Source organism: Mytilus trossulus, chromosome 13, assembly GCF_036588685.1.
Source record: "Mytilus trossulus isolate FHL-02 chromosome 13, PNRI_Mtr1.1.1.hap1, whole genome shotgun sequence".
Classification (NCBI taxonomy): Eukaryota; Metazoa; Mollusca; class Bivalvia; order Mytilida; family Mytilidae; genus Mytilus; species Mytilus trossulus.
This window is the reverse complement of record NC_086385.1, coordinates 23,030,010-23,045,317: the sequence shown is the minus strand read 5'-3', so window position 1 is coordinate 23,045,317 and position 15,308 is coordinate 23,030,010. Positions and strand designations below refer to the sequence as shown.

Genomic DNA, 15,308 nt, shown 5'->3' with positions numbered 1-15,308 from the left:
CTGAAACTACACGGACAAGTTCATTATAGATAGATATAATTGTGAGCAGCAAGAATGTTCAGTAAAGGAATATGTACAAACACATCACAATCACCTAAGCACAATTTTGTCATGAACTGTCTGCTTCCTTTGTTTAATTCACATATGCCAAGGTGAGCGACACAGGCTCTTTAGAGACTCTATTTTGTTTGTTTACGACCGCAAAAAAGTTTTCGGGATAGTATAATGTTATGATGTCGTCGCCGTCTGCGTCATCCGAAGACACATTGGTTTCTGGACAATAACATCAGTTTACGTGAATGGATCTCTTTGAAATTTTAAAATAAGAAGGTTCAGTTGTACAAAAGGAAGCTTGGGATTGATTTTGCGGATGATGGTCCCTACTGTTCGGATTAAGAGGCCCTAAAGGGCCCAAAACATAAAGGGCCCAAAACAAGAATTTTTCTACTTTCAGGATAATGACTTTTGTATAAGTATTGCAATTGCTCTGAAATTGAAGCATAATGTTTAATAGAACATAGAAGTAGAAGGTTTGGATTCATTTTATAGGTTATGGTGGCAACAGTTTAGGAATTAAGGGCCACAAAGGGGCCAATAACAAGCATTTTTGTAGTTTTTGGACAATAACTTGTGTATAAGTGTATGGATTTCTCTGACATTGTACCACAAAGTTCCAAATCGCAAAAGGAAGGCTGGGATTGAGTTTGGGATTTATTGCCCAATCCATTCAGGAATTAAGGACAAAAAAGGGCTAAAACAAGCATGATTCTAGTTTCCAGACAATTACTTGTGTTTAGGTGTACGAATTTCTCTGAAATTGTACTACAAGGTTCAAATGCTACAATGGAAAGGCTGGGATAGGAATCTACTTTCGGGGTAATTGCTCCAAAGGGGGATTCAAAAAGTTAGGGGGAGGGGAATCCTTTTTATGGGGTTCAATATTTGTTCTTCAAAATTTCTCAAATTTCAAATTTTGAAAATTTTCAAGAAGAAATCTTTAATGGCATAGTATTGCGTAATAGATTTGTAAAATCTTGACATGGGTTTTGTGTCAGAAACCTATATTATGTAAACAAAAAATTGATCACAATCATAATTCAGAGCTGTATCAAGCTCGAATGTTGTGTCCATACTTTCTCAACTTTTCAGGGTTCAACCTCTAAGGTTGTATAAAGCTGTGCCTTGCGAGGCATCTGGTTATATAGATTACCATAACACAGCGGCGTGATGTATAAATTCTGAGCCACGCCAAAAGGATAATACAAAAAGATGGAACTAACTGTAAAGGTTTAAAATTTACAAAGACAAATAAAAGAATACTAAAACAAGAAATGCAGATGATAGAAATAGAACCTAGTATACTTCAAGTTCATGGTAACTTTTTCTAGAAAATGATTGTTTAAATCTGGTTTATATAGCTAGCTAAACCTAACACTTGTATGACAGTCTCAGTAAAACAATCCATTATAATGACAGAACAATATGTGGGCAAAATAAACGAAAATGATTTCGTAACCGTAAATTACTTAAAACATTTACTAAATTCGTCATTGATACGAAGATATGATTAGTATGTTTGGCTTTACCTCATCGACACTTTAAACAAATATTTATATATATTAGTAAAGTTTATCTCAGTAATGTTGTTAAAAGGTCTTTAACTATTGTTTTAATTGATACCAATATTGATTTTGTCTTCAACAAATTAACCCTAACTATATTTGTATTACTTTTGAATGGTTTTTTTTAAGGTAAAAATACATTGCCTTTCATCTATATAACATGATTAAATTGAGAATGGAAATGGTAAATATGTCGTAGAGAAAACAACCCGACCGACCGTTTAGGAATAAAGTACTAAAAAGGGCCCGCATAAGCATATTGATTCCAGACAATAACTTGTGGAACGATGTATGGATCTCTCTGAAATTATACCACAAGTATCCATACCACAAAGGGATGGTACGGATTGGCTTTGGGGTTATGGTTCAAATCGTTTAGGAATTTACTAACAGGTTATTCCAAATTAAATGCATACCAATTTATTAAACCAGCACATAGACTCTGAAACCTTTGATCACTGCAAACAAAAAGAAAATGTACAACACTACCTTTTTGAATGTGATCTGCATTCAGATGCTAGAGATAAATTATTTCATCAAATCTACTTCATAACAGGACAAATTTCAACAGATTTAGACAATTTATTTCCAATCAATCTGCAAAATGCCGAAAATATCACTCAACTATAAGCGGAGTACATAGAGGAAACAAACCGCTTTAGTGGATAATTTTGTCAAAGTGTGAAACTTTGCACATTTATATATCTTATCTTAGATCGGTATTTAATTGCCCACATTAATTTTCTATAGTAAAGAGTGTTAAGTATTTGTAAATTTATTGCTTTAGTAAACTTTAGCAGACTGTCTGATTGACCGTTATATTTAATGTATAATGCAGCTGTGTTTTAACTCTAATCACAATCTCATTAAAATCCGATGTTCTGATATGTTCTAACACTAGTGGAGGGTAGCGTATCAGAACATCGGATTTTAATGAGATTGCTCTAATCATTCATAATTAGAAGCCGTATAATTTATGTCGCTGTTGATATTCTGTCCGTTTAGTTGTGTGGTCTGGGGATGAATGACGATTTTATGTGTGAGAAAGTGATGAAAGTGATGAAGGCCTTCACGATAACAAAAATTGGTGAATGTTTAGATGCGAGAGAGTTGGGGATAGTTAATGAGAGTGAATGGATGTGTCTATATATCAAACAATGTAAATTAATTGAAGTGTATATTTTTGAACCTGTATATATAATAAATATGTATATCTGAACATGAGTCTTGAAAGCCAGTGCCTTATAACAGCTCCGTGACAATTTAATCATCGACAACTTTTTTGTCATGTCATTTCAATTTCCTGATTAATATTTTTTTCTTTCATTTCTATTCTTAGTAACATTCATTCTTTAACATTTATAAAAGCGCCATCTACAATATCTAAGTGACTAAGTACAAAAGAGATGATAGTATGTTTACAAGAGAGATTACCCTGTCATCACGACAAAAGATTGAAGATTGAAGATTTTATCTGAAAAGCTTCCTCGGGAAGTCGTCATTTCCGGATTTTTTAGTTCCTTTATTTGGATGTTATAAATTTTTAACAGTATTTTAAAAAGGTTATTATTTTGAAACAGAGTGGCGTACTACATCCTATAAATATGTCAAATTTCACTTCCGCGTTTTACGATTTCCGTGTTTTAGTGTAAACAATAGTTTAATCAGTAAGTTGATATATACATAAATACAATACATGGATTAGAAAACAAGTGACAATTAAGTCACTTATGCAAATTCCTCTCCTTCTGTATTTTAGGACTTTTGGATGCTGAGGTCGGAATATGTGTGCCCACTAAAACATTATCCTCGTTGAATGAATCATAAGTACGACAATACACGAACAGTAAGTAAATAAGTAAATAGTAAATTTTATTCAGAGTCGGCATATAATATATATACACATAATAACAGACAAAACATGAACTCTCGTGAGCTCTTTACCTGACTATCACCAAACAAAAGACAGACACGCTACACGTGAACTAAGAAGACATAGTTTACCACACCCATATCGTTAGCCAGTTTATAAATTTAATGTATTATGATTGTGCTGTCCTGAGAATTTACACAAACACACACAAACCACTTCAACTTCAAGCACGAAGTGTAAACCATATTTTAGACAATTGTCATGTCTATTTGATTTTATGTTAATTATTTTCTTATAATTTATAAGTAATAAAATAATCATATTTTAGTATGTGCGTACCTAACAGAGTCCTATTGCCCGTCAGACAGTTCATTTTACCTCGACCTCCTGTATTACAGTAACATGTTTAAGATTCTTTAAAGGTAACAGGTACGTAAATGGCTTGACCTGCGATTTCTAAAAGAAATTAGAAGGTAGATCTAGAACTTTTTAAAAGATGCTGAAAAATTGAAATATTTAAGTTGGGACTTGGAAAATGAGTAAAAACATTGATGGAGGCAATTTTAAAACATTGTAGGGAATTTATTTCTTGACCTATGAACAGTATGATGTGAAAATATGGACTGTCGAACAGAAGATGGCCTACCTACAAAAAAAAACAATGGCACGGTCTACAAATACTACTAAAAAAACAAGACATGGTCTATTGGTTTTGAAACTTTTACTTTGCTTACATTTATTAGTTTCTGATTAGATTAGTTTAAGATGCACCACAGATATAAAGTCAATAATATTATATGAGCACGATGAGGAAGAACACTATTGATTTCAAGGTCTCTTAGATCAAGGTTAAATCTACAAAAAATGGCCACTATAAAGTGCAAAATAGCTAGGGTTTGTTTTCCAATGATTATTAAAATACATATTGTGAGTATTTGAAATCAGACTGCAACCTTAGTTGATATATGGTTATATATTTTACAAGAAAATCCTCGCCGCGATATAGCCTTTTTGTGCTAATGCGGCGTACAGCAACCAACAATCAATCAATAACAAGAAAATCCCTTTTTATTAAGAGAGCAAAAGTTACGACAAATGGATCAACATTTGAGTGAAAAGGTAGTTTATTGATGCTTACTTAGTTAACCCAAGTACTTACAAATGTACTTTCTATTATTAACGGTTTATTTTCGTTGTGTTTTGGGTTGTGTTTTTTGTTGCTTATTTTTGCGGGCATTGGGAAATGTTGAACATGTATGCATACGTTCAATTCTTTATAATAACTAAACCATTTTGTAAACTATCAATTTTTCTCATTCTTCAAATCAATAATGGTTTATGTTAATTTAAACAACAAGAATGCAGAAGGCCAACGTCACTGGCTGTCATACATTCATTCGCATCTTTATTTCCTCTTTATAGAAATTACATGAACTATATTATCATGAATAATAAATTTCTACATTAATAAGAGAAAATAAAACTAATTAAGTTATATTTACTTATAAATAAAAATGTTAATATATAGTGCAAGCCTTTAATAGTGTAAAAGAGTTTATGTTTCGAGCTGTTGATATTACATATGCTAACACTATACTGTATAGTTCAATTGTTGATTGTATTCGGTTGAAGATTTTATTACATGAACGTGGTAAAGTCGCTTAAATGAATCGAAGTCACTTAGCACAGTTGAAGGGTCATTTCCTAGACAAATTATAAATAACGATTCATCTCTACATTCACTGAGTTTAACATAGAGATCATACATGAGCCACAGATATGGATTTATGTATAAATCTGAGCCTCTCGAAGTCATTTTCCGATTAAATGAGAATCTGCAAAAAGAGCCAAGTGAATTGTTCTCATCACTTGTCGTCCGTCATCCGTCGTCGTCCTTCGTCTTCGTCGTTAACTTTTACAAAAATCTTCTCCTCTGAAACTACTGGGCAATTTTTTACTAAATTCGCCATGATCATCATTAAAGTATCTAGTTTAAAATTTGTGTCTGGTTAACCTGCCAATCGACCAAGATGGCCGTCATGGCTACAAATAGAACATTGGGGTAAATGTAGATTTTGGCTTATCTAAAACCAAAGCATTTAGATCAAATCTGACATGGTGGTAAATTTATTGATCAGGTCAAGATCTACCTGCCCTGAAATTTTCAGATGATTCGGACAACCTGTTGTTGGGTATCTGCCCCTGAATTGGAAAATTTGCTGTATTTGGTTATTATCTTGAATATTATTAGAAATAGATATAAACTGTTCCAACAATAATGTTCATCAAAAAGTAAAATCACAAAAAGTTAGAACTACAAATTAGTCAATATGAACAGAATGGTCAGTTGACCCCTTCAGGAGCTATTGCCCTTTATAGTCATTATTTAACAATTTTTGGTAAATTTTTATCTTTTACAAAAATCTTTCCCTCTGAAACTACTGAGAGAAATCAAACCAAACTTTGTCCACTATCATTATTAGGGATCTTGTTGAAAAAAATATGTCCGATGACCCTGCCTGCAAACCAAGACGGCCGACATGGCTAAAATAGTACATAGAGTAAAAGCAGTTTTTGGCTCATATCTCTGACACCAAAGCATTTAAGGGAGACAATTGTTCATTAGGTCAATATCAGTCTGCCCTGAAATTTTCAGACCAATCAGACAACCCGTTGTTTGGTCGCTACCCCTGAATTGGTAATTTTAAGAAATTTTTGCAGCTTTTGGTTATTATCTTTAATATTATTATAGATAGAGATAAACTGTAAACAGTAATAATGTACAGCAAAGTATGACGTACAAATAAGTCAACATGAACAAAATAGCCAATGGACATAATAAGGAGTAATTGTCCTTAATAGTGAATTTTAAACAATTTTCATAAATTTTGTAAAGCCATCTGTGTCCTTAGTTTGCTTATTATGCACATATACCAAGGTGGACGACACAGGCTCTTTAGGGCCTCCAGGTAATTTTAGTTTCTTGTGTATAATTTCGAGTTTAGTACATGTAAGACGTCCACTATCATTGAACTAGTTTACATATATATATTTAGGGGCCAGCTGAAGGACTCTTACGGGTGCGGGAGTTTCTCGCTGATTTGAAGACCCATTGGTGGCCTTCGGCTGTCTGCTTTGTGGTTGGGTTGTTGTGTCTTGGGACATCTTAATTTTATTTAACCCTAGCTAACATTAGACACTTGTTTGTCAATTTCAGGATGCATTATCTCTATAAACCTTCAAGTCATTATTACAAATATCAAGGTCACATTAACTTAGAATATATCAGCTGAACAAAATATTATGGCAAAGATATAATATCTAATGGGTATAGGCCTCTGTATTTATTAGCATGCTACATAATGTAACTTAAGGTTATTATTTTCTTCAGGATATGTACCAGCTTTCATAATGGTCACTGATGGTTATCTTGATAAGATGGACAGAAAAGGGATCAATATTTACAATGTATAAACCATTTTGAAAGCCATGAAAAAGATGTCTAGGTTTTTACAACTTCGAAGATTATCGTCTTTCTGGTAGACTTTAAGTTTGTACAAGGAATAAAGAAGAGTTTACCATGGCATCTTTTTCTGTAGAGGAAGAAAACTATGTTCGAATGAGTTTGTTACTGACAGGAGTTTCTCCACGTGCTGTAAGAACTCTTTTTGATTTTGAGTTTGCTCCTGCATTATTAAATACCTCATTGAAGAAAGAGCTTAAAAAACTAACTGAATTGAAAAGGGTACATAGAATCAACCAATCACAGTGGAACCTCCTGTTTCCAAGATGTCCTGGTAAGTGCAGAAAGAAAAGATTTACAAACTAGTTGTCAGGGCTGAAATTGTTAGTCTACCCCTAATAGTTCATTAATGATAATTTTTCCATTCTTAGAACACATTGCTCACAGGGCCAAGTGAGCTTTTCTCATTACTTGTCGCCCACAGTTGTCTGTTGTTGTGGTTAACTTTTTACATTCATCTTATTCTAGAAAACACCCTAATGGAATAAAACCAAACATGGCATGAATGTTTCTAATGAGATGCTGACAAAGTGTTGTAACTTTGTAGCCGATCCATCAACCAAGATGGTTGCCAGCAGGGACTTACTTTAACAAAGGACCCTACTGGAAAAACATTCAAATATTTTCTTTTAAAGTCCCATTAAATGGAAAGAAATTAAACATGGCATGAATGTTCCTTATGAGATGCTGACAGAGTGTTGTAACTTTGTAGCCGATAAATCATCCAAGATGGTTGCCAGCAGGGAATTAGTTTAACAAAGGACCCTATGGGAAATACATACAAATGTTTTCTTTTAGAGACCCACTAAATGGAATGAAATCAAACGTGGCATGAATGTTCCTTATGAGGTGCTGCCAAAATGTTGGAACTTTTTAGGCCATCAACCATCAACGGTGGTTGTCAGCAGGAACTTAATTAAAAAAAGGACCCTATGGGAAATGCATACAAATATCTTATTTAAGAGAACATTGATTGCAATTAAACCATTGGAATATCCGGATGTCCATCGCGGCTCACATATGCTGTTATATGCTCACATATGCTGTTTTTTCCAGATGTTCCAGATTCTAAAACTTTTGATGTGACCCTGATGACTACCTTACTGAGGAACTTGACTCCAATGAATCCTCCATCTTGTGGATTTGACCGTTTACCTGCTGCTATGGAGACCACATCAGCTGCAGATTTGGCAAGAATCAAATATTACAGGAATTACTTAGCTCATCTGGATGATAGCAAAGTTGATATTAATCACTTTAAAACAGCATGGAATGATATGTCTGATGTAAGTGTATATCAGATTTTATTCCCCAAAAATTAAATATTTTCTCCATTTGCAGTAAAAAAAAACATCCGTGTTCCCATTCACACTTCAGCTTTAATACATTGCACGTCAGCATAGACATTGCAGTTCATCAAAGTCCTGCATATATATAATGATATATAAAAACTCTAACCAGTTGTTGGTTTGTTAATAATTTTTTCCTTAAATAAATGATACTACAGCCTACAGGTATATGTAACAAAATTAAATGGCAACTTTGCCATACCAGAATCAAAAGTGCAAATCATTTGTCTAAAAATGTCAACAGAAAAACTAATTTTTAATTCTTTTATCCTCTTAACAGGATAGAGGATTTTTATAAAGCTTTCTATTAAAAGTCTGCCGTACACTGAAATTGAAATGACGGATCTAATAAGTGATTTCTGCTATTCGTTCAGGTTGTTGTCTATTTGACACATACCCCATTGTCATTCTTAATTTTAGTAATAATTAAAAGGCCTTCTTTTCACGATATAAGCAATTTAAGATATGACAGGAAAGACTTTTCTCTAGAATTTTCATACATTTAACATTTTGCACCTTTTTGGCACACCTGGCCCAAAGGGCTTAATGAGCTTTTCTCATTACTTGGCATCTGTCGTCCATCTTTGTTTACTTTTATAAAAAATCTTCTCCTCTGAAACTACTTGGCCAAATTCAACCAAACTTTATTACAATCATCATTGAGGTATCTAGTTTAAAAATGTGTTTGATAACCCAGCCGCCTACCAAGATGGCTGCCATGGCTAAAATTAGAACATAGGGGTAAAATGTAGATTTTGGCTTGTATCTGAATACCAAAGCATTTAGAGCAAATATGACAAGGTTGAATTGTTCATCTGGTCAAGTTCTATCAAATTTATCAGACAACCTGTTTGATGTTGCTGTATTGGTCATTTTAAGGAAATTTTGAGGTTTTTGATTGTTATCTTGAAAATGATTATAGTTAGAAAATTTGCTGTATTTGGTTATTATCTTGAATATTATTAAAAATAGATATAAACTATTAACAGCAATAATGTTCAACTATGTAAGATCTACAAATAACTCAACATGACCAAAATGGTCAATTGACCCCATAAGGACATGAAGGAGATATTGCCCTTTAAATTAAATTTTAACAATTTTTCAAAATTTTTGTAATCTTTTACAAAAGTTTTCTGAAACACGAGGGAAAGTGTAATGGTTCATTTTTTCATGTATAAATTGTATATCCAAATATCAAGTGAGCGATACATGCTCCTTGGAGCCTCTAGTTTCTTTCATTTTTGTTCATTCACCAACCTGATTTAGAACCCCTGCATATAAGAGTGAAGGGTTAGATATTTCGCAGTGTTGTCTTGCCATGGCTTTGTTTGGACTTGTTTGTTTGCTTTTTGTCATTGAATGTTTGTCCCCAATATTTTAACAACTATATTAGATTGCATTCAGATATCGTTCATAGTGTATTAATTTACGTTTTTTTATTGAGTTAAGCCTGCCAATTGAAATTGATATTTTATCGTGTGTTTTTCTATGTCGTGATGTTATGCTTTTGTTTCACAAAAAGGGAGAAGGTTTGATACCATTAGAACCTGTCCTAAGTCAGAAATCTGTAGTTGTCGTTATTGTATGTAATTTATTTGTTGAAGTCCGTACATTGACCTATAATGGTTTACTTTTTTAATTTGTTATTTGGATGGAGAGTTGTCTCATTGGCACTCATACCACATCTTAATTTTTGTATATATTAATTGCTTTATATTTAAAGTGAAAGTTTCATCCAATATTTTATAGGCCATTGAAAGATTAGGCGGGAAGCAAATGAAGCAGGAGTGTGATGATATGAAAACCAAACCATTAGATCAAACAAACCAAGAAATAATAAAAGACATTAAGCATTCGAATAATGAAATCCGTGAGCTGAAAGAATTATTTGAAAAACTGAAGCTGTCTCATACTGAAATAATAAAATCCAATGAATTACTTGAAGAAAACCATGCAGTAGTGACAAAAGAAATGGAAGAAATAAAGAACTCACTGAATGATCCTATACCTATGAATATTAGAGGTTAGCTGTTGAGGAAATTACCTGTATACAATTTTAATTCTGTAAGAGATCAGATTTTTTATGATTCCTCGGAGTGACCTCTTAGTGCAGATCTCAAAAAGGGGTCTCGATGACTGACCTAAGGGGGCCTGCTCCAGTCATGCTTTAGGGATTTTCTATGTAATCAAACAAATTTTCCCCAGAAAATCATATGTTGGATTCAATTTTGTTTTACTTAATATTTGAAACTAGCTACCTTTTTGTATTCATATTTTGGATACCACAGGTTTAAAAGTTTTGACACGTGTCAAATCAATACAAATGTGTGTCAAGAGAACAAAGGGTAATATAACACATAACTTATTATTGGTGAATGAACTCCTAATGTCTCACAAGAGTATTCTTGTACTAGTCTAAACACATATGAATTTCTTTATTTATATTAAATCAAGGCATAATGGCTAAAGTCAATTTATTATGTAACCTCACAGTATTGTAAATGTTAGAGTATTGCATTTGTATATCATTTTTGATGCCCCTGCCGTAGTGGAGAGTACATTAAGTACCCTTGTCCGTCATTACGTCCCATAATTGGTTTCCGTTCTCTAACTTGAGCTTGCCTCAGCCAAATTTTATGAAACTCATACACAATGCCTATTATCGAAAACACAGAACAAGTTTGAATTTTTGTGGTGTCACTTAACCCGTTCTTGAGTTATGCCCTTTGTAAAAAGAAAAATTACCAAAAAAATTAAGTTCCGTTCTATGACTTAAGTTTACCTCAACCAAATGTTAGAAAACTTATACACAATGATTATTACGTCAAAACGCAGATCAAGTTTGGATCTGTGTGGTGTCACTTTAACCATTTTAGTGTTATCATATGCCCCTTTATAAATGGAAAAACTGCAAAAATTTTAGTTTCTGTTGTCTGACCTGAGTTGCCTCAACCAAATGTTATGAAACTTACACACAATGCTTATCCCAACAAAATACAGATCAATTTGAATACTGGTAGCGTCACTTTAATCATTATCGATTTATACCTCTTTATAAATAAAAATTGCAAAATTTCAAGTTTGCTTTCTGTAACTTCAGTTTGTCCCATATGAACCTATACACACTACTTATTTACACAAAACACAAATCAAGTACAAAAAGTGGATGGTGTCACTTTTACATTTCTTTAGTTATGTATCCCTTTATAATTTTTAATGATAGTGGGGGCATCATATGTGACCATGGGGACACATTTTTCATTTAGTTAACTTTTTGTTACTCCACTCTAAGCTGTTGTGACTACATTTCTGATGTAAAAATCTAGTTTTTTGCCATGCTTAAGCTTTGTTTGATATTCTGTTTAGGCAAGACAAATGGAAAAGGGATTAAATGTTATTGCTTTAAACTGGACATCAAGCATTTGATTGTTGTGTATGTTTAATAGATAAACTTCATAAAAAAGATTCCTATTTTCAGTAGCAACAGATATTTGACACTTAATTGTGAAATAGTTTGTCCCCCCCCCCCAATAGAAAAATACAGTACAATCTTTTTATAGCCATAATCATGATAAGGAAAGGAATTTTAGAAAAATAAAATGCAAACAACAGTTGAATCTTTAATGAACATGATAAAGCTTTTGACTTATTATGTCAGGGGAAGTGTTTTTCCACAAGCATTCACTTGTGACCATATTCTCTTTTGGCTACTTATTCCTTTATTTAAATAAGGCTGACTTAAAAGATGTCAGGGTAAGCATTATAAGTAAGGAATGTGTGTCATTTCCTAAAAGCAATACATCAAAACTATTGTTACATAAATATGTTTGTATTGTGTACATGTCTGGCAGGTAGGGTTCATCTGACATAAACTATTCAGATACATGTACTCTTGAATAAAAATGGAAATTTGCAAATGTCAGATCTAAGTAGGCCAATAATACAACCTTTTTAGCTCACCTGGTCCCAAAGGACCTCATTTGAGTTTATGCCATCACTAGATGTCTGTCGCCGTAGTCTGTCGTAAACTATTTCAAAAATCTTCTCCTCTGAAATTACTTTTATTTCAAAAACTAAAGCTTTTAGAGCAAATCTGACAATTAAACTGTTCAATTGGTTAACATCTATCAGCCCTGATATTTTCAGACAAATCGAACAACCCATTGTTTGGTTGATGCTATTAAATTGGTAGTTTTAAGGACACTTTGCAGACTTTGTTATTGTCTTTAATATTATTATAGACAGATATAAACTATAAACATCAATAATGTTTAGCAAAGTAAGATCTACAAAAAGTAAATATGACCGATACTGTCAAATGACCCCTTAAGGAGTTTTTACCCTTTAAGGTCAATTTTACACAATTGGTATTTTTGATAACTATTTACACAAGTTGTTCATGTTTTTTAACTTTAGCTATAGATTTTTAAAAGAATCTAGTATTAATTTTATATTTTATTTCCTTGTACGCCAAGAAACATAGAAACACTGGTTAAAATGGAACATATGGGTAAAATGCATTTATTTGTTTTTGAAGAAAATACAATGAACATTTAAATGGCATTTTTAATCCCTTCATCAATATATATATATATTGAAAAGCAAAGAAAATCATTGATGAAAGTTTTAAGCAACAAAATCACAGGTGAGCAATTCTGGCTCTTGGGAGCCTCTAGTTTAGAATACCAAAAATTAACTAATACGTGGTTTTACTATTTGACGAAGTGTTATGTATTGTATTGTAATGACCATTATTTGACATTTAAATTTGACCTAAGGGCATTATCACCAACGTTTGTGTGGTGTATTGTTATGACCTTTATTTGACATTAAACTTTGACCTAAGGGCATAATTTAGTTGTAGTTTGAACGTTGTCTTGTCTGGATTTCTCTATTTAGTATTTAGGTTCACTTCTTCAACATTGTTCAAGACGCACCCTGAAAGAACCCTCCTGACTCCAGGTCGTTAAATGAATTTCTGGAACTCAAAAACAATGTATTTTTATACCCCCGCTTTAAAAAAGGGGGGTATACTGTTTTACCTCTGTTTGTCCTTCCATCCATCCATTCATCCTTCTGTCAGTCCGTCAGTCAGTCCGTCCGTCCCATGAATATTTTTCGTCAAATTTTTCTCCGGAACTTCACTACAAGGATTTCTGAAATATGGTTACAGGCTGCATATAACTCAGCTATACCGTGTGGTGCGTTTTCAGATTCATCATTCGACAACTTCCTGTATACCGAACACTTGTATGCTTTTACACATGATAGCCAAGTTGAAAATTTTTGTCACAATTTTCTCAGGAACTACAATACAAGCATTTCTGAAATTTGGTTTCAGGGTTTATATAAGTTAGTTCTACCGTGTGAAGCGTTTTCAGATTCATTACTTGACAACTTCCTGTTTACCGAACACTTGTATGTTTTTCCACATGATAGCCAAGTTAAAATTCATACTTTCAATCAATTTTCAATTAATTTCTTTTTATTTTCATTTTTCTATTGCATAAAGTTTTAAAAAGTCGTATTTGAAAATACTTTAAATGTTATTATTTTTTTAATTTTTTTTTAATAATTTTTGAAAGAAAAAGGGTGCCAATTTCAAATGTACTAAAAGTCTAGAAAGAATAATTTCTTTAAAACAAGCACACACACCCTACATTTTTTTCTGCTATTTTAGTTCCTTTAATTCTATACTAGCAATTCATAACAGTATTTTAAAAAGCTTGTTGAATTATTTTAAAACAGAGTAGGGAATATCCCCAAGTATATATTTTTTTTCAATTTTTTGATAGCTATATTTATTGGGCTTTCTTTTCAGATCAAATAAAAAAACAAATAGAAGATTGGAAAAAGAAAGATAAGATGTTTGTGTCTACGAGAGCCAGTGATTATGTCCTACAATGTTTACATGACAACAGTTGTGTGACTTTAACTGGTCCATTAGGAGTTGGGAAATCATTTATTGCAAGACACACAGCACTAGTTTTACAGAAGGAAGGATACAAAATAATCCCTGTGACAAAACCCGATGATATTGAAAATTATCATCAACCTGATAAACATATAGTCTTTGTGGTAGATGATATTTTGGGAAATTTTACTGCCAACGATCATTCTATTGAGAGCTGGAAACAACTTTTACCTACAATTGATAACGTTATTGCAGACAAATATTGTAAGATTATTGTATCTTGTAGGTTGCAAATCTATAAAGATGATAGGTTTAATATATTAACACCTTTTAAATCCTGTGAATGTAACTTAATATCAGATAAGTTTAGTCTTACAATTGAGGAAAAAAATATCATAGCAAATAAATATATGGGTACAAGTTTGGACAATATTGATAAATTATCACAAAAATGTGAATTCTTTCCACTTTTATGCTATTTACATCATAAGAGGGGAATTGGAGATGTTAATGAATATTTCATAAATCCATTTGAAGTCTATAGAAATGAATTAGACAGTTTAAGGAGGCATGGTGATGAAGGGAACTATAAAATATGTGGTCTGGCTTTATTATGTGTTCACTTTGGTAATCATTTGGAAGAAAACTGGTTCAGAGGGAAAATGACAGATGCACAAAAACCATTCATAGAAGAAACATGCAATACATATGAAATCAGCAGAAGTACATCAAAGGTAAAACTGAAGAAAGCACTTGACACCCTAGATGGTACTTTTATACATAAACGCAATGGCATTTATAGTACTGTACATGATGAATTGTTTGACTTCCTTTCTGAATACTTCAAAATGATTGATTGTTGAAAGATCATGGTGAGTGTGATTTAGTACTTGATGTTTTTTCCAAGCATGCATCTCCAGTTAACAAGGTTTTTCAATGTAAATAGACATTATTATTGAAAAGCTAATAGTAATAGAATAAATGTATAGAAATTATGTAATGCAAAATAAAAATGTTATTTTCA

At 32.5% G+C, this 15,308-nt stretch overlaps 1 protein-coding gene across 6 annotated transcripts; it reads left to right on the top strand.

The window, feature by feature from the left end:
* The first annotated feature begins 3,002 nt into the window (after positions 1–3,002).
* Positions 3,003–15,308, top strand: LOC134695112 (uncharacterized). 6 transcript variants are annotated; one of them, XM_063556304.1, is made up of 7 exons: positions 3,003–3,184; positions 3,382–3,468; positions 3,824–3,924; positions 6,887–7,292; positions 8,075–8,304; positions 10,120–10,393; positions 14,192–15,308. In XM_063556304.1, exons 4-7 carry the CDS (start codon positions 7,076–7,078, stop codon positions 15,145–15,147), a joined length of 1,677 nt encoding a protein of 558 aa, XP_063412374.1. In that variant the 5' UTR covers positions 3,003–3,184; positions 3,382–3,468; positions 3,824–3,924; positions 6,887–7,075; the 3' UTR covers positions 15,148–15,308. The 6 variants fall into 6 exon arrangements, with proteins under 6 accessions (XP_063412374.1, XP_063412371.1, XP_063412372.1 ...); XM_063556301.1 differs by lacking the exon at positions 3,824–3,924; XM_063556302.1 differs by lacking the exon at positions 3,824–3,924 and having other exon boundaries at positions 3,003–3,289.